The following is a 27,276-nucleotide window of genomic DNA, read 5'->3' on the forward strand; positions in this document are numbered from 1 at the left end:
GTGCTATGTATCAGGTGTTTTCTATTCTCAGAAGAGATGATATATTGAGAGAGAGAGAGTGAGTGAGAGATGATAACCAGGTGGAACAGAGGGAGTAAGAGAGAGATGGAATAGGGGGAAGATCAAGATAAGTGAGAGTGAGAGATAGGTATCAAGGAGTAACAGAGAGAGAGTGAAAGAAAGAAATTAGGAAGGAAGAATGGAGAGGGAGAGAAAGATAGAGGGGAATAAGGATTAGTGAAAGTGAGAGATAGACAGAAAGGAGTAAAAGACAGAGAGTAAAAGAAAGATATAGGAAGGAAGAATGGAAAAAGATAGAGGGAAGGATAAGGATTAGTGAGAGTAAGTGAGAGATAGATGACGAGGAGTAACAGAGAGAGTAAAAGAAAGAATTAGTGAAAATGAGAAATTCACAAGGAGGGAGAAAGCAAAAGATATAAGAACTAGGAGTGAGAAAGATTGGATTGAGAGGTGATAAAGAGGGAGTGAGAGAAAGATGACAAGGATGGAGGGAGTAAGAGAAGGATGGGAGGAATAGAGGGAAAAGATAAGGAATAGTGAGTGTGATAAGGATGAACAGAGGGAGTGAGAAAAAGGAAGAATAGGAAAGATTAGCGGGAGTGAGAGACAAGGAGGAACAGAGGAAAAGATAAGGAGGAATGGAAGGATTAAAAGGAAAGGAAGTGAGAATAAACATGGGAGAAAGCTGAGGAATAGATGGACTGGAAGATAATTATATTGACTGGCCTTGAGGGGATAAGCAAATGTATTGCCCACAACGGAATCATATTGGTTCTTTGAAGGCAATATATTTGTTCTTGGAAAAGAGAGCCAGTCAATATTTTTATTATAAAATCATGAAAATGGAGATATGTCTTTGAGAATAGGGTTCTTTGTGTCGTGTGAATATCTGGGCTGGGATCTGGACTTGATCATTATGACGCACTTATCACGTCCCTAGAGACACGTATCCAACACCTGGATCCAGTGTTGTCTTTACTGAAACGTAAACTTGCTGCATGGATCATTATGAAGCATATTGCTTTCTACGCATACTCGAATGCCCGCATGTGAGACCACGGAAAATACAGTTTATTTTGCATCATCTTTGCGTGCAAAGACAATACACGCATAGACTGAGAAAAATACATGAAACATACCTATCCCTTCCCGATATTCAAATAACCTCGGGCAATACGGCTTTGTAAATGACTAGCTCAGATGTCTGATACAGGTAATAATGGGGAATAGCGAGATGGATAATGATGTATAGGACTATGATCATAGTGAAAGAGATAATGAAAAGGTAATAAAGGGGAAGGAGTGAGAGAAAGGTGACAAGGATGTATGCATAGGACCCGGAGAGAAATGGGATTGATGGAAAGACAAAGATTGGGAGGACAGAAGAGATAGAAGCACACCAAGTCCAAAACTGTTTACATCACCATCACACGAAGATAGTATTATGGAATTTTATGAAATGCAGTATGAGATACATTTAGATGAAGAACCTAGAATGACGTTTAGATGAAGAACCTAGAATAGTTTAGGAAGAGTGTCTGACAAAATCATATACTTTTTGTAGTAGTAGTAATACAACCTTACCATTCCCTTCTGTCTCACCTTCCATCCGCCAGCCCCACCTTGTTACCCCCCCCCCCCCTTTCCCCCAAATTCTCCCACTGGCTTGCTTGCTCTCTTTCACTTCGAATTACACCCAAAAAAAGCCATACCAATGATGCTGAAAAAAAACAATTGCACAAAATATATGGAAGCAAATTTATTGCACATTTTATTTAAAGAAAATATAAGTTTGATATGAAAACTCGACATATGACATGGATAAGTAAAACACTTGAGGTGTATGTTAAACACAAAATGAAACTTCATTTATCAAGAGGATTGAATTACTGACAGCAATTGTAAATTCATTTACAACTGGGACATTCTATTCAAAGAAATCAACTCTGAAAATTGTCAACGCATACATGTTTAGAATAACATGAACGTCTTTTAATATTGCAAAAAGGTGGGGCAGAGAAATACTAGGAGGAAAATTGCAACTAATCCCATCCTGACAAATCTCACAAGCTCGTTTCAACAGCCACAGCAAAACTTCACGTTTGGCTGCGCTGATGTCTATCATTTCCATTGGCATAAATCCATGATGTCATACTATTCAAGTGGGGCGGGATGACACAATAGATCATCCCCTCTGAAAAATATGTTCACTGCTTGAATTTAAGGCCTCGTCACACCGCTCGAGCGTTGTTGGAGCGGTGATCGAGTGGTAGGGAAAGGGTCGAATTTCGCTCACAAAATTTGGGAAAAAATCGAAAAAAAAAAAAAAACAATCGAAATCGAAAATGGTGAACGGTAGCGAGAGGTGATGATTTTTTTCTCTCCGCTCCACGACCTCTCCAAGAAAGCTTGGGCAGTGTGACCATGCCTTTACACCTGTGCTTATTTCAATTTTCCATAAGCTTCTCTTCTTTTTATAACATACAGATGAAGTATAAGTAACAGAGTACACATCAGGAAAAAAAGTGTTAATGGCATGCAAGGATGCAGGAGTAATAATAATAATCCGATAGCGCTTAATACATCGGAACGACATGTCTAAGCGCTTTACAGATATATCCCGGTCATCGGATTCAATCAGTCATTCCCGCATGTTATGTAAGCATATCCTCCACTCCCTGCAGAGTATTCCACTCAGTCGCCAGTGAGGCACACACGGTACTGGACAAGCAACAATGACTTTCACATCCTACCGGGTACCCATTTAGCGCCTGGGTGGAGAGTGGCAAAGTGTGGATAAACATGAAATGGAATGGTGGCATGCACTTTGAGGAGGGGGGGGGGTACCAAAACTAAAGATCCTAATAAAACACTTCAAATTCTGGCTTAAGTATTGAACTGTAAACCAGCCCTGATGCACAACATGAGTTGATTCACATACTAGCAGATTACTTGTTGGGATGTGTGTTCTTCACAGCTGTGATGAAAAGTCATTTCATAGGCCTACTCCCTATTATAAATTTTGATATTTCAGTTGTGAAACAAATCAAGTTTGTCTCTACATACAGTATATTACAATGACAAGGATTTAGGCACTTTGGATTGTATATTGCTACTTGGTCTTCAACTGCTTAGTGTACTTTCCATTAGGTCTCATCCAACCTGGTGGGTGTTTCATAAAGCTGTTCGTAAGATACGAATGACTTTACGCACGACTGGTGATCCCTTCTTGTGCTATGTGATATCCCTATGTAAATTGAGATATGACCTGAGAAAATGTTCCAGTCGTGCGTAAAGTCATTCGTAACTTTACGAACAGCTTTATGAAACACCCACCTGGTCTAATTTTTCTTTGTGTACAACCAGTTTAGCTCATCTAAACCATTTGCCATTTACCATGTGGTATAATTTCCTGTGAGGCTAGACACATTTCATCTAAGATCCACTTTGTGTATATATGGTTAGACGAACTGTTCATGAACCAAATTTGAATTTGACAGAGCCAAAAAAATATCAATAAAAAGGTGAAGTGGAAATTGAACTAATGAGAATTAGACTGAGTGGGTATTAGACCAAGAGTCGTGCAAACGAAACGGCAATTAGACCAAATGGGTTTAGTAGACTTACTGCTTGTAGATCAAGTTGTCCCATCTCTGCACAGGTACAGATTCTTGCATCCATTCCGATTGCTCCCACTGAGCACACAAACAAAAATACTGTTATTCAAAGAGTACTGTTTTCTTCACACTCATGTGATATTCATCATCTTTCTGATTCTATACTTAAGCTACTGCTTGGAACAGCTTCCATTTCCAGCTCTCGTTGACTGTCTACAGCATCTTCACCCCTCTCTAGAACAAAGAGCGCATCATTCAGGTGGTAGAAGGGTTCGGTGGCATCCCCCTCACAGAGGTAAGGTACCCTGGAGAAGCTTCGGACTTGGAATCCTGCAGGCTGGATCACCTCCTGGACTAGATGCTGGACCTGTTCCTCCCAAGTCTCTCCTTGGATCTCAATCACTTCAGAAGGCTTGTTCTGGTTTGAACCTATGGAGTAAAAATAAATGCCACAGGCTGAAAATAAAATGTGGGCAATCACATAAGATGATAAAACTTTCTGCAAGTCCAACCCCCATTTATATCCATTCTCACTTCATGAACTACTCAAGCCATGACAGTATTAGAACATTACCACTTTTCATATGATCAAGAGTACAGAGACAAATCTTTCCAGGAGGAGGTGCCTTAGCCGCAAAAGTCCAGGGTTTGATCCCGGCCATGGCACCTGTGACCATGAGCAAGGAATAAAATCAACAGTGCTCTTTTATCCTTTATTCACATAAATGGAATTTCTACAAACATTCTTGGTAACTACTTGTCCACTTGCTTTAAACAATCTTTCTAAGAGGAACACATACATATGGAGTAAGATGTAAAAAAATTCATGAAATTGCTTATGTGCATGAGGGCATTTCCAAATAAATTTAATAACAAATGAGTGGAAAATGGCAAGGTAAATAGGTTTCTGAATTATTTTGTAACCTCATAAATTCAAGTCGTATTTATGCTCATTTATGCACAATCATACTGATAAAAATGTTCGGTGCAGAGAACATTTATTTTTACATAGCAGTTGCAGGAAGAGAAGGTAGTAGTGGTAGAAGCATCAGCTGCCTAACTAGCACTAGATTTATAGCCCAATGTATACTGAATATCTCACAGCAGTTGTATAATTAGAAATGATAAAAATAGAAGTGGTACTGGTTGAAGTTGTTGTAGTAGAGAAGGAAGAAGTAGCACCAAGACTAATATTATTTGAAGTGGTAATAACAGGAGCATTTGTTATGATAGTTACTGGACTTCCGTATCATAAAGGAGGATATGAAATTTTATGATGACACAATCATACATGTAAATCTAGCAAGGAAAGAATAAAGTATCAAAATAAAAGGCTTGTCAGTTATTGCACAAACAAACATACTTACCATGTTCTACAAACTGCTTGAATGGCAACACCACTGCCATGATGACCACACCCGATGATGATAGTGATTCTTTCATTTCCTTGAGTAGTAACAGAGGCTGATCACATCTATCAAGTAGGTTCAAACAGCTTATCACATCATATGCATGCCCAGTCTTCTCTAAACTCCATCCATCAATGGGAAGTACTCTGAATGGAGGGGGGGGGGTGAAAAAAAAGAGAATTTAAAGTTGTAAAATGTGAAATGAAAGTTATCTTTATGGCACAAAGTGTTTCTTACTCCTGTATCATCATCCAACATGTTTTCAATGATAGCATAAAAACTAGAGCCCTAACAGAACTCAGAGCAAATCTCAAATGAAAAAAAATCTCCCGGAAGAAGCTTCCCAGGGCATAGTATACCTTACTACCTCATTTCAGGACAACTAACTAATCACCAGAGAGTTGTCATTTTTATAAGCATATACTTGGAGATTTAAATTTGGACACATATGCAGTAACTAAAATTTGCACAACCTGACATTTTTACCTCTAACGTTATGTTACCACAGACGATTAGGACTTTTCTTATTTATTTTCCACTTGTGCGCTGGATAGCCCTCTTCAGCTACAGGCTGTTCTTCTGAGGGGTCAATCTTTCCCATTATTTTCCATCTACCACCTTCACCTGGCACCATTTGCCAATGCTCATATACAGCACAAACTGGCTTACCCTATATTAGCCAGTTCATATACAAGATCTGAGAATGTACAGATAAAGGTCATTCGAGCTAAAATCTAAAACCTACAGGCATGAAACTCTTAAATGACTGCCTGGCACTGCAACATTCAAATCAGGCAAACTATAATGTACTATTCCAAACAGAGTATCTTAGATTCTTTGATTTAATGTAAAAAGAGGGTGAATAGAATAGCTTGTTGCAGCTGTTTGTAGCTAAAAGGTGCATGGATAAATTGGAATGCCTCACAGAAGCATGAAAACTCATGATACATTCCATATCCAAAATGGAGTTATTCAACTACTCATTTGTCAAAATAGGATTATAAGCTATTCATGAAGCACCTATGTTACTTAGCAAGTACCTATTAAAATACCAAAACATAACTTTTCTGTAATTTGAAATATCAATGGATATTTGAGGTCATTCAAGACACGTGCTAACTATGAGTATGATCAGGTGGGCTGAGAAAAACAATACATGGGGGCTTGGGGGCAATTTAGCCTCTGAAATACTGAAAAGAGCCCTGGAATCTAAAAAAAATAAAGCAACAGGAACACTCACTTGCAGCCTTGTTGGGACAGCCTCCACTGCATAGTCCATGATGCCTCCGTGGCATAAACCTCTTTGAACATGAAGTCTACTTCCTTTGTGACCTCCCCATCACCTGCCCCAAGGTCAATGACCTTTTCTGCTTTCCAGTCAGCTGTAACCCCAAGGAGATGCTGGATTTGGTCTCTGGAGAACACAAACATGGACCCTCTCTTCAACAACCTTAATTGTGGGATAAGAAATGAACGATGGTAATTTTATTTCTCTGACATAATTTTTGTGTGTGTCATGCTTTAGTCATGATCTTCAGCATAAGGAAAATGAAACTTATGTACATTTATTGAAAAATAACTGATACAGTAAAATCAACAATTTACAATCAATGCAAATTGACATTCTTAGAACATACACTGGAGTCTCCCTAAAATTGACCCTCTCTTCAACAACATAAATTGTAAGGAAATCCCAGGGGGGACGTGTCCCCCCTACTCAAAATAGTAGGGGGGACAGAATATCAAATGTCCCCCCTATTATTTTGGGTCTTTGGTGATGCTAAGAAATATATAACTCAAAATGGGAATAAAACGTGCGTTTTGGGACGAGATGACCTTTTTTTTTTTTGGCTTGTCAAATATATTTTCGTCGAAATGACCTTAATTTTTAGGTAATAGCCTTTTTTTTCTTGCTGGTCAAATTTTCCAGACCCTTGTCCCCCCTACCTTTTTGGAGAGATTTCCGCCCCTGATCAAAAGGAATGAAAGATTGTGGATTGTGTCTGTCAGAAACCATAATATTTTGTCATGCCTGTCACAACCCTGGTCATAAAGAAAATAAACTGAATTGAAACTAAGGACTCAGCGGAGTAACTTTACAATGCAATGTCATAATCCATTATGAGCGCATGGATATACACTGTGGTGTTAGAACTAGGCATCATACTTCAGTTCATGACATTGGATTCAAAAGGTAAGCCGAAACTGGACTAATGCATACAGTACACTTATCAATAACTAAATGATTATTCAATTTTTTAATACATTGTTAGTTAGGACTCCTCCTCGGGTACTTTGGCCTGAAATCAATATAATTTAATGAATAACAATATCAATTATCAAACAATAAAAGCAATGACAATCTTGATAATTCCTACTTCAATTAAAAAAAAAATTCTGACAAGCTGACAAAGGCTAGCAAAAATTGTCATTATCAATCCCTCTTACCCATTCACCGAGGTAGTTGACATGAAGAATGAAAGAGCTGACTTGGCTAGGCTATGCCACATTTGGGTCAGCATCCAACCAGATTTCTCGTAGCAGCCATCAAGGAAAGCCTCTGTCCTCTGGTCCAAATTGCTCTGTACAAACTTGGATGCCAGCCAGTCAGGGAGCTTGCTAGTATCACAGCTGTACCACTAGGAAGGAGAGTAATAAAATTGAAATTATGAGAATTTATTACTCCTTTCTTTGCTATGAACAATTATTCAAATTTTGCTGTAATTGGTCCCGCACACTGGAACAAACCTCCAACCCATAATGCTCCCTCTGGAAATTTTCAAATTGCCACTCTTTTTTTTTTCTAGCAGTGTTCTAGCTTGAGCCATTTTAGTGGTGGTGGCTATTTCACGTTTTTTCAGGCCGAGCTAGTGGTCTTAAATCCAAAAGTACTTTTATGTAATAACAATCTGACATAAGAATCTTCGAAAATAAACTATATCAATTATACATGTAAGAATGTTTAATGTAAATTATGCAAATAATAAAACAAGATTTAAATATGGAATGAATGCAATTTCAATTCCTCTTTGCAATGACTCTGAGTTAGTTTTGAAACACTTTTCTTTTGAAATAAGTGGACGACAAAAGCAGTGTTTTTCACAAAGTGTACAAGTGTACAGAAGTGTACGTCTGTGTAGTACGAGGAGAATTTAAAAAAAAATGTTAAAAAACTCCTCGAAACAGACGGCTGCCAGCTGTCTACCTCGCATACCTCGCATGACTGTAACCTAGACTAGTCTTGAGGATGCAATGTTGATTATTTTTGACAAACTGACATGTATATGGTTGGAACTACCCCTTATCGACCACCTAATCTTCTAAGCATCGTATCTGCGAAAATATTCATCAATTTTACCCAGTTTTCGTCTCATTTGTGCAGAAAATTAAGCAGATCAGATTCCCATGTTTCGCACGGCGACTCCGATTCGATCCGCGTATATATCGACGAACAACGAATACGACGATTTTACATTTGCTCATTTGCACCCATCTTTTGAAACCGACCACCCGCGATACTCTAAGTTTACGGCCGATTCTTGTCGCGGTGGCGAAGAATTTTAACTCTTCCAAATCAGTTCTATGATGTCAACATGCTAAATGATCGTCTCACTACTTCCATTGCGAGCTCCGGTACATGATTCGACGATTGACGACGGAAATTTGTTCTAAAGCCGTTTCCTATCGGATTTCTTGGTTTTTCAGCGGGGTTTGGGTCTGGTCAATACAATTTTGATTAATTCTACTCAATTTATACTTTTTGTTGCTTCCTTTTTTCTCGTAAAATCGATTTTTACCGTTTCTATGGACACTGCGCCTACTCTCCCGCGCGTATCGTTTGTAATACGCAATAATTTTAACGCGCGCAAGGTGGTCGGTTTCAAAAGAGGTGGTCGATATGTGGTAGTCTCACCATACTTCTTCATCATTGATGAAAAAGTATGTCAGTTTGTCAAAAATAATCATCATTGCGTCCTCAAGACTAACTGTAACCATAAGCAGTGACAGTCTCTCACGAAAACTACATAATCATTGACAACTTTGTTGCAAAAAAATAGATATGGTAGTTGGTACGGTACACAAATACAAAAATAGATACGCGTGGGACCCTTGTATTGTATGGTCAGTTCCCCCATGTCTGCGCGGTCTCCCAAGTCTGCGCACCCGCGTATCTGCGCGATTCTAGGAAAAAAAGATACGCAATGAGCACGAACTTTACACATGCAATACATAGACGGGTATTCATAAAAAAATCCGACTCAAAATGGTGGAAAAATAATGAATTCAGGGCATTTCATTCGAAAGCCTCAAAATGTAGCCTTTGTCATCAAAATCCCCGAAACGTGTGCAAAGTGAATGAGTGCGCAGACATGGGGTACCATTTTTTTTTCAATCTGGAAATGACAGCCCGAGGGTTTTTCCAGGAAAATCATATATTTCTTTCAAATTTTTATGAGATATTTGGCACACTAACTCATTATGATGTAAGGAACATTATCAACTGAAAGATTTTGTGAAATAAAAAGAAATTCACTTTAAATCTTAACTCAAATCGTTAGGTGCGCAGACTTGGGGCCCACCATCATAACAAGTATCCCTAGGGCCTACCAGTGCCAAACCAGCACCATCACCAAACACACGTTGTTTTCTTTCTAGATTCTTAGTATCTTACCGCTTCCACGTCATAATATTTTCTCAAGTTTGATCTCCTGAACCTCTCATCTGTATTATGTTCATGTATTGCACGGAGTAATGGGTTGCGAATTCGATGAGAAGCCATAATGAATTCGTCTCCAGTCTTCAGTCAGAGTAGCTCGCTGGACTCGACTACACCGATAAGCTGCCCAAGCTGCATCCCGCGCCGGCGCCGCGCCCGGCGCCCCACCCCCGGCCGGCCCCCGGGCTGCCAGCAGTGAGGCGAGCTCGCGGCGAGGCCGGTGCATACAAGATGCAAGGCAGCTTGATTGGGTTGGTTTCAGCATGGACCTACGGCTACGGTCCATGGTTTCAGGGTTGGGGGTTGGGACGTTGGGTTGACTTAATTGTGTTGATGGCAGGCGCGGATCCAGGGGGTGGGGGCACGTGCCCCCCCCCCTTTTGAGAAGAAAAATTAAAATTTGTAATGTAAAAATGCCATTGATAACTAGGTGTGCCCCTCTTTTTTTCTTTTCTTTTTTTTTTTGGGGGGGAAATTTTCTCTGAAAAATTTGCCCCCCCCCTTTGGAAAATCCTAGATCCGCCCCTGGTTTTTGGGTGGGTTTGTTGGACATTCATTGGAAAATAGCGGAAAAATTATAAAATATTGCCGGTTTGAGAAAAATCCATGAAAGAATTAAAAAAAGAAATTTGAATTAGCCCTATTTGATCTGTGACGTCATATGCGAGCAGCTTTCCTAAATATCGTATGGTAAAAAATGAATAAAATGTGATTTTCTCAGGAAATTGAAAATGGTATTCACTGTACCCTCAGTACACTGGCGGGTCGATCCAGGGGGCACCCGCCGGCCCGTGCCCCCCCCCCCCTCCCTCCTTAAGAGGCACAATTAAAATTTGGAAAGTAAATATGGCGTCTTGCTCAGGTTCGGATCAACAGGTGGGGGGGGGGGGTGGGCAGCTAAGATGTCTTGGCACACAAGAAATTTACCACCCCCTCCTTTCAAAAAAAAGAGAGATACAAACCTTATTCATTTGAGAGTGACGACAACCTTCTTTTTGTCTCTTTGATTGTCTTTTTTTTGCATCAAATTTTCCTCCGGGATTTTCCCTTCATTGTTATTGATGACCATTTTTTTTGGGGGGGTGCACCCCTTATCAAAAAAATCCTGGATCCACTTCTCACCGGGGGGGGGGGGGGGTAGTCTCCCCCCCCCAAAAAAAAAAGGGAGAGATAAAAAAGATAAATCACATATCCAACAAAATGCTTAAAAAGTTCCCTTCAAGTTAAGTTGCCTGCCTATTGTTCATAATTACTATTAAAAAAATGTGTTCTTAAGGTTGCGCTTTACGCCTTTACATTTATTTAATTACTGGTATAGCCTACATTATCCCCTTCATTACTTTTCTTTATGCATGTATGTCAAACAATGCCTTAACGTTCCTTTCAGGATTAGTCAATTATATTATGTAGGCCTATTTATAAATTTCAGCTCACGCTTCGCGCTATCAAATTATAAGCAAATTACGGATACCGTTAGTGATTATAAAGGTGCTCAAAATTTTTAGGTTTCAGGTCTGAACATCAAAAGTATTTAGCTCACACTAAGCTCGCGTTATTTGTTTAGTAAGAGAAATGGCGTGTTCATGATTAAGGAAGTAAGTGCTCAGGCTATTAATGCACCGCTTTCAGGTCGCGCTTCGCGCGCGCATCTTTAAATGGTGAAACACTACATCATGTTGATTAATTCATACAAAGAGTCCCCCCCCCCTCCCCGCTCAATGTCGGAGTGACGTCTATGCATGGTCTCTCTTGATTACCAATAAGTGCATATTGCGATATCATCGTCGACGTCATCACCATCATCATATCGCCCTATCCTGATTATCATTTTCATATCGTTGTTATCATCATCATCATCATCATCATCACCATCATGCATGGTAATGTTTCAATGGAACTTATTCATAACGCACACCAAGATCGGCAGTGATATTGAATTTAATAAATAATATACCCATAAGTAACACAGAAATGTCAAATATTTCAAGCATAAAATGGCAAGTATTCTGAAGTCAAGTTTAATTCATGGTCTGTGTTAAAATAATGAGAAGCCGAAAATATATGCTTTTTGCGTTTACTATCCCCCCCCCCCCCCCCCATTCTCAGACAGTTATGAATTGACTTTGTGTGGAATATGAATTGCGCCTACAATGTTAAGATTTTGTGTAACATCTGCTTCCCATAGCTTACCAGAGCGTTTCAACAACATTTTCGTCCGACAAGTTGTCAGATCAGACAACTTTTCTTGAATGTGGTTTTGCTGAGAAGCACCATTACCATGGTAATTGTCAAAACAGGACTTGTCGGATAAAATGTCCCGCAAGAGCTTTCATGTAGCGCTCCCAAGAGTCCATATAAAGCGCAGAATTATTATACGGGTTTTTTCTTTGCATATAACGATAACCCATTTTAATATTTTTTTTTTTTAAGAAAAGTCACCCAGAAATGTCCTATATATTTAAAACATTAGAATGGTTCTTAGCATACTTCGAAAACTTCCCCTTTTTTACAACTATAGCTCATAACTGCGAGCAATTGAAAAGATAGTCCATAAAATTTAATGGCTCATCATTATAACATATTGAATGTAATATAACATGTAAAATATTCAACTTGGCAGAGAAAAGGCAAATTGAAATGCTGTAGATTTTTTTAATGAATCAATCATTTATGTTAAATCCATCTACTTTTCATATCTTTCGGAATGATTATTATAACGTGTACTGTATAATGTTCTTCGATGAGAATACTTATTCATAAAATACTAGATTTTTTTTATTATCCCATGAATATAATGAATGAAAACAATAAATACTTCTTAAATAAGATTTAAAAAAAAGCAAGTTATGCGCCTGCGCACTGAAAACACTATTATAAATACATCATCAATCGAAATTACAATTACAATATTTCTATTACTATTTATCGGGTAAAAATTGTGTTGATCAGGGGTATTTCATCAATAGTTTTCGTCCAAAAGGGTTTTAAATCCGAGAAGCGTTTCATTAACATTTTCATCCGATAAGTTGTCTTGTCTGACAACTTCCTTGATTATATGATTGGCTAAGAGACAGTGTTATAATGTCAGATAAATCACTACTTATCGGATAAAACGTCTTACAAGTCCTTCATGAAACGCTCCCCATACCTCTTTTCTTGAATTTGATTGGCTGAGAAGCATTGTTACTATGGTAACTATTGGGGACTTGTCGGAAAAAATGTTAAAACTTCTGACAAGTCATTTTATGAACGCTCCTCATGCAGGTAATCCATTTGCTTCTGCAAACTCATCAGTCGGCTAACATTCCCTGGCCGACTTCCTTGCTTGACAACCATCGTGGAACCGTTTATAGATAGTACCCAGTACGACTTCATAATATATCAATCATATATGTCTGCATAATAAATCTGTTTAAATATTGATGGTCCAAATATTTTGCTCGGAAAGATTTTGCTTTTGTTAAACTTCTCTTCATCGATGTTTTTTAACAAGTCTTTTCCAGAGTGGAAGTTGTCGGCGATCCACTTGTTTCTTCAAGGAAGTGATATGATCGAGAACAAAGGGAAGGTCCGATCTTGACTGTGGATTCCTCTTCATGCATTTGATGGCTAAGGATGTTAGATCTTTCAGAAGTGGACATCTGTCTGCATAATTGTGGAGGAGAGAGAATTTAAATTAATCTATCTTCGGTTCAAACGGGCTCTTGTCAGGGAAGAGTTCATATTTTCTACGTGTATTCCATAATGTTCCATTAAACAAATTTATTCAGAATGCCCAGATTCTAGGTCTAAATCTAAAACATGCGCGATAGCCTGCATGTTCTTTATTTAAAATGTACTTAAATTATCCAGTTTCACATCAGAATATCAATAATTGTCTGCACACGCTTCACGATCGCATTATTAATGACACCCAATTGACTATCTCCTATTTATGATTTACAAAATATGAATAGAGTGTCCCGCTTTAAGGTCTAAAATCTAATTTTCTTCCTCTCGCGCTTCGCGCTCGCATCAATTGTTTAGTTACATACCTATCCCATTTATTAATACAAAAATTAGAATGACCAATTTTTAGGTCGGAATGTCAAAAAAATTTGCTCGCGCTTCGCGCTCACATTGAAATATATTGGCGTTCGCAGTAACCATCTAGTTACATACAAATCTTGTTCAGGATCACACATAACATTGCCCAGAAAATTAAATTTTCAGGAAAAAATACATGCAAGTAAAAAAAAATCGCTCGCGCTTCGCGCTCGCACTTTTCATAAGGCTTATGAGATTATTTCATGTTTCTATTGTTTTATAGGAATAAAACTAAGAAGTGATTGATCGGGGAAAATATAGGTGAAGATAATTTCGGGCACCATCCCCTAATGGCGAAAAGTCGGATCCGCCCTTGTGACACATACAAACACACCAGAAAAATGGCCGGTGCCCCCCCCCCCCTGAACAAGCAAGGACCCTCAGTGCCCCCCCAGGAAAAAAATCCTAGCTACGTCACTGGGGACAAAACCTCCTGCCCCCACCCCATTTTGATATTTATTTGGCTTGATTGGCAGAAAATTTCTGTCCGGGATTTGCGTATACCACTGTCCCTATCCCTCCTTTGTCCAATACGCCCCTGTCCCTAGCTAGTCTACTCCTTTCAGAGGAAATCTTGTAAATTACCTTCTACAACTTTTGTGATGTCTTCAAGGATTTTGCCAACTGAGAATACATCCGATGAAATCGATGTTGACTGTCCATGTAGAACGACCTCAGGGGCTACGTAATCACCCTCCTCTCCGTGGATGTATGCTACTTTCAATTCTTCTGGAAGCTCCGTCATCCGTAACGGCGACGAGATCGTGCTGACCATACCGAAGTCAATGATGACAGCGTGGTAACTATGACCTCTTTTCTCGAGAAGGACATTATCGGTCTTAAGATCGTTGTGCAGGAGTCCTTGGTCGTGAAGCTCCATCATTCCTCGCACGACATCCTCTGCGATGTCGAGGCCGTTTGCCACAGACAAAGGCGGGGGCTCGAGTAGAGAGAAGGTGGTTCCTGACTTTTGATTTCCAACAAATTCTATTGCCAAGCAAGGGTCGTTGTCGAGATCGAGCGTGCCTAAAAACCTCGGAAAGTACTGACTGTCGGATAGAAGTTGGTGGACAACTGCCTCTTTCTGTACCCGTGCACTGATCGCGTCATTGGACTCATTGACCATTTCGTTGGACGCGTGGTGGTTTTGTGATCTGCAAGATTGTTTGATTGCCAGAGCCCTCTTTGTCTGGATGTGTCGCCCCAAGAGCACTCTTCCATAGGTTCCTCGACCAATCTCTTGCAGATCGTTGATCTTCTGGAAGTTAAAGGAGAGAGAGTGTGTGTGTGTGTGAGAGAGATGGGGAGAAGGGAGGGGGGGGGGGGTATGGGAATGTCAGATAGCCACGATCTATCTATTTTTTTTCTCTCTCCCGCTTTCCTCCTTCACCCACTCCTATAAGCATCACCCTATCCTCTCGTTTTTTGTTTCTTTCACTCTCTTTCCATTGACTCATATTCAATTTCTCAAGAACCATATCAATACAATTCATCCCCTCCTCCTCGTAATAGTTATACCTACTTAGTTATTAGTCTAATCTATATCCAATTCTTTGAGGGATCCACACACTGGCGTAAATCCGTGTTGATGGGTGGGGGGATGACTGAAATATTTTGGCATTTTTTTGCAATCATGTTTTTAGATATGCAAGGAAGATATGTCTGCACCGGCGTTCCGTGGGTCACGGCATTGTGGGGGCACCAGCAATTTTTTTTAATCACTGAGTGAGCGTGCGAAGCGCGAGCTTAATTTTTTTTATATTCACACCTAAAAAGGGACATTATGATCAAATTTATGTAATCATGATAGGTACTTGTCTTGCTATAAACAATAAGAGCGCGAACTGAAATTTTCGTATATTTTGACCCCAAACAGCGACATTTTAAGGAATATATTTTAGGAATCCATTTAGAGTATGCATATCTCACCATAGTCATCTAATGCGAGTGCCAAGCGCTTGCTGATTTTATTAGAATTAAATCTGAACACAAACACTTTTTGTAGTCTTTGCAATCATGATTATCATACGCATCTCACCAATCAAATATTGCGAGAGCGAAGCGCGAGCTGAAAATTTAGGTAATTCAGACCTATAGTGGGGCATATTCTAAGGTTTCTTTGTAGGAATTGACTAGGACCATATAGGTATTTCATTAACCAAATGATGCGAGCGCGAAGCGCGAGCTGAAAATTTTTGATAGTCAGATCAGAAGAAGGGACATTTTAAGGACTGATTTAAGAATTCATGAAGAGCAGACATATCCCACCAATCCACTAATGCGAACGTAATCACGGACAGGAAATGTTTATATACGAAGACCTTAACATGGGGCAATCACTTTTTGAGTCATGTAAAAGAAACATAATTATGTCACTTATGATAACTCAAGTGCTAGGAAATATATTTGGTTTATATTGACTTAAAAACGTGATGTTTTAGTACAACAGGATTATATATCTTGTTAAACAGACAATGCGAGCACCATCAGGAACAATAAGACGTAGGCCCTGGGCAAATTATGTTTCATAAAGTTATGATAAAAATGTTTCTTATGTAATGTAACATAAATAATTATAACAAAACATTATAGTGAATAATACTTTCTTCTTTCCCACTACGTTTCTCTTCCTTTCTCCCTCATTTCTCCTTTCCCCCGTTTTTTTTGGGGGTGCCAGCCGATGGGGGGGGGGGCATGTGCCCCCCATGCCCCCCCGGTAGTTACGCCACTGTATGTCCATATGGCAAATACCCCTCCAATATTGTTATCTTTTTTACCCCATGATGGTTTGATGGTTTTATTAGAGATTACTTCAAAATGTTTTGAAATTCCATCTTAATCCCTCCCCCCAAAACCCCAACATTGATGAATTGGAAGAAACGGGGTTTCTCTTCAATGTTATAATAAGGACAGAAGTATTTCGTTTGCAAATGGTGAACTGGCTCGTTATTTGCATTTTATGATCCAATAATATTGTTTTTATTTGTTAAGCGGTATTTTAGGAAGAATTTTCACCAACAAAACAATTATCTCTTGTGATTTTTTTTTCCATTTCTTCCGTAAAAAGTGTGTGGGGGGGTGTTTGTACAGGCCACCCCCCCCCTTCTCGAAAAGTAGGGGGGATATATCCCCCATCCCCCCCAGGATTTACGCCAGTGGATCCACATTTAACAAGCCCTGCATGCTTTTCAGTGGATCCTTTCATTTTCTCAACTTTTATTTAATTTAAAAACAATATCAATAAAAATAGCCTTGCAGATGTTTAATCGAGATTGTTTGAGATAATCGAGATAGTTTTTACCTTCATTGTTTATAGCCTACCGAAAACATCTATCTGCTTCGTCTGTATGGTCTTATTGCTTACATAGTATATCCCTTTGTATTGGTTTGTATGGTTATTATTTCATATTTGTGAAATATGCTGAGTCGAAAATAAATAAAGGAAACTTGGAAATTACCGCAACTTTAAATTTGTTTTTATTGTATAGTAAATTGTTCTGGGGCCGCGCTACATGGGTAAGCGGGGAGAGACCATGCACCCCCAATATGAATGTTCAAGTTAACGATCAAAAAGAGGAAGAAAGGAGGGGGAGAAAATGGATAAGAAAGGCAATCATGAAGAGGGGTATGATCGTGTAACTGTAAAAATGGGTAGTCTTGACCCCCCCCCCCCTGACTTACTGGAAAAAAATCCTACACAACTCTCTTTTCGGAGGCTTTGGTTGTTCCATTGGTGTTGTCACTTTTTTTTCAACATTGCTTTTTTGGGGCGGGGGCTCCTTTTTTTCTTCAGTTGTAAAGGTGATAGCTACTGAAACCTACCTTAACTCGTTTGCATTTGTCAAATGTTCCGACATCTTTCATTGTTAGCCTTTGGCATTTGACTTTTGATGACAACTTCTTGATGACCGCTTCATTGAGCACCTGCAGTCTGTTCGAATAAGATCTGGTATCAGAAAAAAAAAGAATAAAAACAAAAACTAAGTACAGTGTAGTTCCCTTTAACGGCTTTACATCAGACAGACTAAACCTCTGAGTCATCACTTGTTTTTATTTTGTGACTTTGATTTCATTCAAATTAGAACTGTTGTTCCTTCCTTTGTTGTACCTGTTCTTCCGTTACATTTTGATTTTATAGAGTACTAATCTACTTTTCCTAATTTAGGATGTGGTTTTACAGGGCATTTTCCATGACACTGTAATAATCAAATAACTTGTAGCGCAGAACGATAGTTCTGGCAGCCCTCTCAGAAATAAATTGGTTCATTGAACCAGAACCCCCCCCTCTAATACCAAAATAACATAACGATGTACAGTAACTCATACATTGTTCTTCATAATGCAGCAAATTTTAGAGCTTTTATGTAGGGTTATACTCTAAAACTTCATATGACCACACCACCCCCGCCCCACCCCGCCCCCTCTCGACAATGAGAGTAACTACTTACGATGACTTTTTCTCGAATACATCATCGGTCTCACATCCATCCTGTATAAAAGGGAAACAAATAAGATCATTTTCCGAAGTAAAGAAAGAAAGAAAGAAATAATGAAAGAATGAAAGAAGGAAGATAAGAGAGAGAGGGAGAGAGAGAGAGAGAAAAAAAGAAAGAAGGAATGAATGAAAGAAGGAAGGAAAGAAAGAGGTGAAATAGGGGAGGAAGAGAAAAGGGTGAATGTAACAATATAGACTCACCATTTGAATTTTAAGCGAGGAAAAACAAAACACTTCTAATTGATGTGGCAGGATGTTTTTCGACCAAGTCTAAACTTCATCCTCGATCAGGTCTACCAAATAAATTTATTCTCAGCATAATCATCTATTCATGGCTGATGACTGGGGAAAACAATAGCTATTATACTCGGTCTTCAAAATATTGATTTAAAGGAAGTATATCATTTCAGAACCGGCAAAAACACGATTCGACCTTCTTTGATACCCCTCCACTTTCCCTGTCGCACTGAGAAGGGGTATACTTCTAAATGTACGTCTCTGTCTCTCTGCTTCTCACCCATGGGCGGAAAGTCAAGTCCAGGCCGGGGGGGGGGGACGTGTCCCCCTACTCAAAATAGTAGGGGGACACAATGTCAAATGTCCCCCTACTATATTTGGTCATTTATGATGGTAAGAAATACATCATTCAAAATCGAAATAAAGCATTGTATTTTAGGACGAGATGACCTTACTTTTGGGATGATAACTTTTTTTATGTTGTCAAATTTTCCAGCCCCTTGTCCCCCTACATTTTGGGAGAGATTTCCAAACATTGTTCTCACCCCAACCCCCCCCCCCCTCTCTCTCTCTCCCTCTCAATCATGACCGCTTTCTTCATTAACAATCCCATGAACTTTCTCTTCAAGGGATTTTCACCGGATGTTTTTATGACAAATTTATATCGCATCCTATACTGCATATTCTCTAATATTATTTGGTAGCAAATAGTAAAACCAATGATTCGCTTCAATTGAACAAATATAACAAAAAATAGAGATTATAAAACTGTGACAATGAATTAAATTCCTCTATAAATAGGTACATCCCCGGTACACCTTTAACAATTCATCTCCATTTATACATTTCCATCAACATGATTAAGTTCCAATTCTCTTTTGGTATAGACTCTATGGTGTATAAGGAATGCTATCAACATTGTTAAAAGTTTCAAAAATTACAAGATCAAAATTTTGGGCACATCCGATCAAGACATGACTGGATTTTTGTTCGTGTAGACATGTACTTGCAAGTTTTTTTGGCGAGAGGAAGTTGGTCATTCAAGTATTTCCAAACAATATTTCTAATCGCTATCCTTGACAATAAGGTACATCAGTTAATACAAAGTCGTTCAAATTTTATGCACATGAGACCAATGTGATCATACAGGATTTTATTTTTTTAAGGCGTGAGCGAGCAAAATTTCTGAGGGGTTCACTTTGAATATAGTGCACTTTGTTGAAGATTCGCAATCGAGAAAGAAAAATCAATCGTATTTAGAAATTGTGTTATTTTGTCGATATTCCATTTTTTTCAAGTTTTCACAACTCAATGTGCTATATCCCTTAAAGGCCGCCATTGCCACCAAATTACCATGGCAGAATGCATCATCCCGGAAAATAGCCGATACCCCCTCCCCCATCGCACCCCCCCGATAACAAACACACGACGCACAATAAAAAATAAACAAGCAAACCAAACAAAGAAGAACATGAACCACCGCTTTAGGTCCATGCCCCCTCCCCCCCCCAAAAAAAAAGAAATAATAACAATAAATAAATGAAATAAATAAATAAAATAAAAAATAAAATAAAGACGAAGAAAAGAAATGAAAAGGGAAATTTTCCAGAATGCCAAAATTTAATTTTTAGATTTTAAGAGTAACTTTTTCGCTCGTTTCGCTCCCTCACATACCTGAATAACACTGTCGTCGCCACTAGTCTTATGAGAGTTGAGAACTTCAATGGAATCACATGTTGTCTTCAGTTCTGGGAATAGCTCGGTGATTTCACTCATTAGACTTGATGAGCTGCTTGACAGCGAGTAGGAGTCCATGATTCGGCCTTCTGATTTTTAGAATTGTTTGAGCAAATACCACAAAACAAATCGTACATAGGAACGAAAACACAAGTGATCGAGGACGATGCAGTGCTATTTATAATCACCGCTGCATTGCTGTACCCATGCTGTACACAAATGGAAAGAAAAATAATCGAATTTCCAATTTCCAGATCAAAACATGCGGTAAGGGGTAATTTTATTGCTAGCCAAATAAAAATAAACATGATAAAAGACGGTCAATTGCCAAATCGGAAGCTCGAAGCTGCCGCATGCACAAAATTTGCCCCGGCAAATGGGCGATGGACAAAATGAAAGACAATTGTATCGTGATGTTCTCATTGATTGGTTGAAGGCCGGAAAGCCATGTCAATTCGCTTACAATTGTTTCCACATTTTTAACGATGTTATGGGGTAAAGACCAGAGTACGACACATTTTTTTTTTACACTGAGTGAACATTAGATGCCAATTATCCATTGGTAATAACCATCGAGCATCATTGTTAAAGTACATTTCTTAAAGTAAATTCCAAGAGTCTTATTTAACTGTTCTTTCGGTACTATTTGAACATAGTTGAATGACTGTTGTTCGCCCGTTGTTCGATGGATGTATTACTAAAAAATACCCTGATTGCATTGAGAACATAATTAAAGTCACCTCAGAAAGAATTGAATGGATAGATTGGATCATTGATATTACGTAGCTGGAATATTTTACTTTTACTTACCAGTTGTCCAAGAGGTAGACCCATAATGAATAGACTTATAATTACCCCGCATAGCAACACATGTCGTGATGCACCGATACAATGCAGTTCAGGGTAGATGATGGCAAACCAAAGAGTTTTAAGACATGGAGGACCATATCCACATTCCCTTTAGAGCCAGTTTAATTGATGTCGCGAGGATAAAATATGTCAGGCATTTGATTTCCTTCACCATTTGATTTTTTACTGTCCAATTTTAAACAAAAGATTCTTGCCTTACAGATTTACTACCCAGTTATAAAAGGGAATATGCCGCTATTGTGATTATTTACTTTTCGCTGCCCCTGGCACCTGTCGGATGATTATGATAAGACAGAATGCTAAATTTTACTAGGGCAAGCAAAAATAAATGTGGCAATATTTATTTTCTTGAAAATAATTTTAAATTACTTGACTGGCAGCATGTGACTGCAACTGTGACATCATCACAAATATTCTCACAAACTATTCTTCTTTTCTTGCAGTGTATAGAAGTTTTTGGAAATTTATAAAGTTTATTGTCAAATTCTGAGGGTTTTTCACATTTGAAAGTGTTACCATACAGTGTAATTCGCTCAATTTCAGGAGAAAATAAGTCTATGAGATATACTTCGTCATGTATTCAATATCAATGTTTATTGTCTATTTTCAACAGAATTCATTTCTTAAATCTCCAATGATTACTGGCGGCATCACAGGTCGCCATCAAAGACAACAGTGCACCTATTCTTTTGTACTTTTTAGAAAGTGGAAGGCTTTATGAATTAATTTGCATTTCGATGTCATTCCATCTCTTAAAAACTGCAGTCTGACGAACCAGGATTAAAGACGTGTTTCTGTATAACTTTTTGATTACCCCCCCCCTCCCAATAATAAAGGAAGAAGGTGAAAAAGTTACAAAAAAATATAATCTCTGTGAATCATAAAAACACGAACATGACGAACAAATAATGAAAATAAAGTCCTGGTTTGTGTTACATTATAACATCTATCATCATTCCTTTGTTATGACGTCACTATTTGTCGTGCCCCCCCCGACCTGTCAAAATACCCTGGTTCCGCCCCTTTTAAACATTGTAAAGGTGCTTGATGAAAAACTGACCACTGCTTTTCCATATTTCTTTGTAATTTCAATTCACACCAAAATTGCACCGTATACAGTATATACCTTCTCGCGATTATGCATTTTCTGTTATTTTCATTTTCAAGTCAAGAAAGTCAAGCCTACCCTGTTTCCTCGATTAGGGGGCCATGATCCATCACGAGGGGCAACATGGGGACAGCCCGAGTAGAAAATTATTTTTAAACTAGAATTTAATTCGTCATGCGGACGAATTAGGTGGTCTGTCATGATTTTTCATTCAGAGTCGGCTAATGTATAAAATGAATAATTTAGATATGATTGATAATCTTGATTCTAGACATCCTAAGAATAAATTTTGACCATTGCTCAATGTGATTATTAATGTTTCCCATAGACTTTACACGTAAGCAATTTTGAGAATTACAATTCCAATATTGCAAGTGAAAAACGGGCATGATCCCGGCATCTGATCAAAAAGTGGAGGGCACACTACCGAAAGCCCAGAATCTCAGCTATAACATATTAAAAGCTCCGGCAAAACTGACACGAAGAAATGGAGATATGGCTCACGAAATAGAGGAATGTCAAATCTAGTTTTGAGAAAAAGTCATGTCCCATAGAGATTACACACAAAATACATGTGATATGAAAAAAACAATTATAATCTGTTTTATCTTGCTAAATTTTAACTTTCATCCCTTTTAATTATCATAAAGGATCATGTAAGAGGTGGCAAAAAGAAAAAAAAAATAAAAAAAAAACATCTTTTCTACCCCAGGAATCGAACCTCCGCCCTCGAGAAAGCAAGTCAAATGCGTTATCCATTGAGCCACGATATTCCCCATAGAGATTACACGTAAGCAATTTTGAGAATTACAATTCCAATTTTGCAAGTGAAATACGGGCATGATCCCGGCATCTGATCAAAAAATGAAGGGCACACTTCCGATAGCCCAGAATCTCAGCTACAACATGTTAAAAGCTCAAGGAAAGCTGACAGGAAAAAATGGAGATATGGCTCACGAAATAGAGGAATGTCGAATCTAGTTTTGGGAAAAAGTCATGTCCCAAAGAGATTACACGCAAAATGAGGAAAAATGACATGCCTCTTTTCATCGCTGTTTTACGCAATGATGCGTTTCTCAAAACGAATATTCATGTTAACTGAGGAGAAAGAGTACATTATAAACTACAACATATTGAAATCTGGGCGAAAAATGATCTATATTCGAGAAGTTACAGCCAAATTTGCATAAATTTGATGACGTAATTTTTGAAAAAAATGAAATTTTTAGTTTGGGCGCCTATTTGATGACGTCACGATATAATTTAGGGACAATGGTGACATGAAATCAAATCTACAACTAATACTCTATCGATATATGAAAAAAAAAATGGGGGTCAACGGACTTTTTAAAGAGCTACAGTGAATTTACAATAGGCATGTTTTTGCCCATATATGGCCTATAGTGAGAGCTCGCGCGCACACGTGCTGCAAAGTTTAACGGGTGTTAATTTCGTTATTAATGGTTGTAGAAGGTTGATCAAGGTATCAAATTGCTCAGAATTTTATTAGCAATGCAATGATATTAAAAAAAACGGTTTTTCTGCGTTGCGTTAAGGTGTAACGCGCGGAAACGCGCGCGCATATGTGCACGCGCGCAAATTTTTGAAATGCTTAAAATGACCTGAAACGTACCCAAAAAATTTTATAGGTCATTTGGACGATGTTTTTACCTTTGACGCGCGCGTACGCGCGCGTCATGACCTCTACATGAACTTTGATGACATTGACATTTGACCCTTGACATGAAGTTAATGTCATGTAAATATTGTTAATTTTTGATAATTGATAATGAAGATATGATCAAATGAAGAATTTTACAAAATGGCGCGTAGATGACGTCATCATAACCATATGACCTTCAAAAGCTTAGTATGCCGTCTCTATGATAGATTCTATGTATGACGAAAAAATCAGCAAAATTGATTCAGCCAATTCCGAGAAAAGTTGGCGACAAACATAGGTGCTAAAAATAAATAATAAAGAAAGAAAATTCTGACGAAATCAATAGGTGATCTGTCATAGACAGACCACCTAAAAATGATTTATATAGCGTAGGTTCCACTGAAGTACCCCGCACTGATAATCATGATGATGATAAACTGAGCGGGGCTTACCCTCATACAAATAAAATATCAGACATCACAGCACGCGAAAAGGGGGAATTTCCCCATGATGATATACCTGTGTTTCCTATTACGGCCAATCGTGCACATCCAATCCTGTGGTTCGGGGGAACTTTACATCAGTCGACGTGTTTTAGGTTGAGTCATCATCAACAATATTTTCAGTTCAGTTGCTTTGCGAAGTTATTGACATGGATTTAATTGTAGAAGTCCTGGACGCAATATAATAAAACGACACTATGTCTATGAAACTTAAGTTTTTATTACCGTAATATGAACTTGATGACACGTTGTCATACCGATAAACAGGTTTGATTCTGACAGGTGCATACAATGTTGATCGAGCTGTCGATCAACTCATACCAGGTGTTGGAGCTACAGGTAAAACAATCTACTAAATGTTGCTTCTAACGTCACCACCAGGGATTATTTCCAATTCGTCTAATGCCAATTCGTCCAATTGCCAACTTGTCTACTACCATTTGGTCTATCATCAGTTCGTATATTTACCACAGTGTCTACTTTCATTTAGTCTTATCCCGGAGTCTTATGTCATTCCGTCTATTAACCATTTGGTCCAATAGCCATTTAGTCCATATACCATTTGGTCTAATTAAACTGAAGTGTTATTGTGCAAAATGAATGAAAACAAAATGGGTATTAGACAAACTGGTTATTACATTAGACGAATGGTGATTAGACGAATTGTTGATGGACGGAAAGGCACTAGACTATTAAGGAAGGCCATGTGGTGAGTGGACGAGTTGGCAGTAGACGAATTGGCAACTTACCGCCACTAGCACCAACATGCCAACACTGAACATTTAACTCATCTTCATGTCATCCGCCCTCCCTGACAAAATACATTGACACCATCTCTATTCATGGTTACCTTTTCACCAATGGCAAATCAAGCCCATTGCATGAGTCTCTCGGCTAATGGCAAGTTTTCATTTCTCAACAACTTACATTTATGTAACTGAATATTTGCTTTCTTGATTTGGGAAGAAATTGAGTGTTGACAGTTCAAGTGCGCGCTCACTTCTTAATTCAAATATAACGGCTTTTCTTCTTTTTTTTTATTACATGTGACGCAATAATACAAACTTTCAGCGCTTCCAGCAAGAGGTCATAAAAGGCGGCCTCATTTTAGGCACAACATATACCGTGTTTACACATTGACTCGGCTCGCGTGTTGAATCCGCGAGCCGGGTTGAACACTGCGAAGAAGGGATCAGAGATCGCGTTTATACGTACATATAAAAAGGCGAGTTCAACACGGCTCGCGGATCTCGAACGGAAGAAGAATTATGACGTCGCAAATTAAAGGCTGGAAATTCACCGCCCGAATCGAATCTTGTCCGTGCGAACAACAACAATGCCAAAAGTGAAAGCGCGCGCAGTGACCTAGGTCAAGAGAGTTCGACACGGCTTTCTGTTTACACACGAAAAAATTGCCGAGTCTGACTCGGCTCGTGGGTTGAAACCTACGATTTTATACCATGTTTACACAGGGACACGGCTCGCGGGTTCGACACGCGAGCCGTGTCGAACACGGCAATTTTATGCTGTGTAAACGCGATCACTGTGATCCGCGAGCCGTGTCGAACACGGCTTTTTTGATCCGCCAAAATCGTAGGTTTCAACCCGCGAGCCGAGTCAGACTCGGCAATTTTTTCGTGTGTAAACAGAAAGCCGTGTCGAACCCTCTTGACCTAGGTCACTGCGCGCGCTTTCACTTTTGGCATTGTTGTTGTTCGCACGGACAAGATTCGATTCCGGCGGTGAATTTCCCGCCTTTAATTTGCGACGTCATAATTCTTCTTCCGTTCGAGATCCGCGAGCCGTGTTGAACTCGCCTTTTTATATGTACGTATAAACGCGATCACAGCATGCCCTCTTCGCAGCGTTCGACCCTGCTTGAGGATTCAACACTCGAGCCGAGTCATGTGTAAACACGGTATTGGAGGATCGAAAAAGCCGTGTTCGACACGGCTCGCGGATCACACTGATCGCGTTTACACAGCATAAAATTGCCGTGTTGAGCACGGCTCGCGTGTCGAACCCCCGAGCCGTGTCCTGTGTAAACACGGTAATAATGACGTCACAATAATGATGCGCACAGCCGCACCACTGACATGACTGAAATAGAATACTGGTAATAGAAACTTTGAGCCAATCACCGGAAAGATCGCAGGATACTTTTCGATGATACAATAGATTGTGACGTCACAATCGTTTCATTTTCTCGCGATGGGTATTTTTCAGATACAAGCGCAAGCAGGATCTTTTGTTGCTGTTTTTTCGGGGGGGGGGGGGGCTTCTGTTCCTCCATTTGGATTGGTTGTGATACCTGTATTACACCATCAATCTCTAGTTCTTTCATTTGTTCCCATTTCCATCAAAAGAACCTTTATCTATCTACCCCTTGCACTCAATATACAGTAGGCCTTACCTTAGGCCTTTCTACTCTGGTTGAGACTATACGGTATTGATTTAGTTTACTAATTTTAATTTTATTTGTCTCAGCTAGTATTTATGATAACGTTTGAGTTTAATGTTGTTATTATGCTGTAAACAAGTGAAATCATATTTCTTTTAAATTGTGAGTCATGAGTTTATCCAGTTTCCCGTGTGTCATTTGCTTCACTTTTTTTTAGAGAGAACACTTTTGGACAGAAACGTTAGACCGTGAACTGTTTGAAAAATAAGAGGATATGGGCAAAGTAAACATAAACATTGAGTATGCGTATAAATGATTCGGAGAGAACTTTTTGGACAGAATTGACAGCTATATAGTCTAGAAAAATCAAATCATCTGGTTTTCACATTTTTAAAACAATCTCATTTCAATA

General features: G+C 38.9%; 2 protein-coding genes across 5 annotated transcripts; both read right to left on the reverse strand.

Annotated features, from left to right (window-relative positions):
- Positions 1-2,342: 2,342 nt before the first annotated feature.
- Positions 2,343-10,000, reverse strand: LOC121407212 (methyltransferase-like protein 9). Of its 2 annotated transcripts, XR_005968887.1 has the most exons (6): positions 9,720-10,000; positions 7,496-7,686; positions 6,288-6,497; positions 5,006-5,193; positions 3,358-4,067; positions 2,343-3,183 (listed from the first exon to the last, which is right to left on the reverse strand). XR_005968887.1 is itself a non-coding variant. In XM_041598173.1 (5 exons), exons 1-5 carry the CDS (start codon positions 9,825-9,827, stop codon positions 3,784-3,786), a joined length of 981 nt encoding a protein of 326 aa, XP_041454107.1. In that variant the 5' UTR covers positions 9,828-10,000; the 3' UTR covers positions 2,343-3,783. The 2 variants fall into 2 exon arrangements, 1 of the variants encoding a protein (XP_041454107.1); XM_041598173.1 differs by having other exon boundaries at positions 2,343-4,067.
- A 2,419-nt stretch (positions 10,001-12,419) lies between these two features.
- On the reverse strand, positions 12,420-20,750 carry LOC121407213 (serine/threonine-protein kinase 24-like). 3 transcript variants are annotated; one of them, XM_041598175.1, is made up of 5 exons: positions 20,257-20,750; positions 18,299-18,339; positions 17,673-17,796; positions 14,436-15,105; positions 12,420-13,409 (listed from the first exon to the last, which is right to left on the reverse strand). In XM_041598175.1, exons 1-5 carry the CDS (start codon positions 20,395-20,397, stop codon positions 13,237-13,239), a joined length of 1,149 nt encoding a protein of 382 aa, XP_041454109.1. In that variant the 5' UTR covers positions 20,398-20,750; the 3' UTR covers positions 12,420-13,236. The 3 variants fall into 3 exon arrangements, with proteins under 3 accessions (XP_041454109.1, XP_041454108.1, XP_041454110.1); XM_041598174.1 differs by having other exon boundaries at positions 14,436-15,108; positions 20,257-20,740; XM_041598176.1 differs by having other exon boundaries at positions 13,258-13,405; positions 14,436-15,108; positions 20,257-20,748.
- Between the last annotated feature and the right edge of the window lie 6,526 nt (positions 20,751-27,276).

This window comes from Lytechinus variegatus, chromosome 2, assembly GCF_018143015.1.
Source record: "Lytechinus variegatus isolate NC3 chromosome 2, Lvar_3.0, whole genome shotgun sequence".
Taxonomy (NCBI): domain Eukaryota; kingdom Metazoa; phylum Echinodermata; class Echinoidea; order Temnopleuroida; family Toxopneustidae; genus Lytechinus; species Lytechinus variegatus.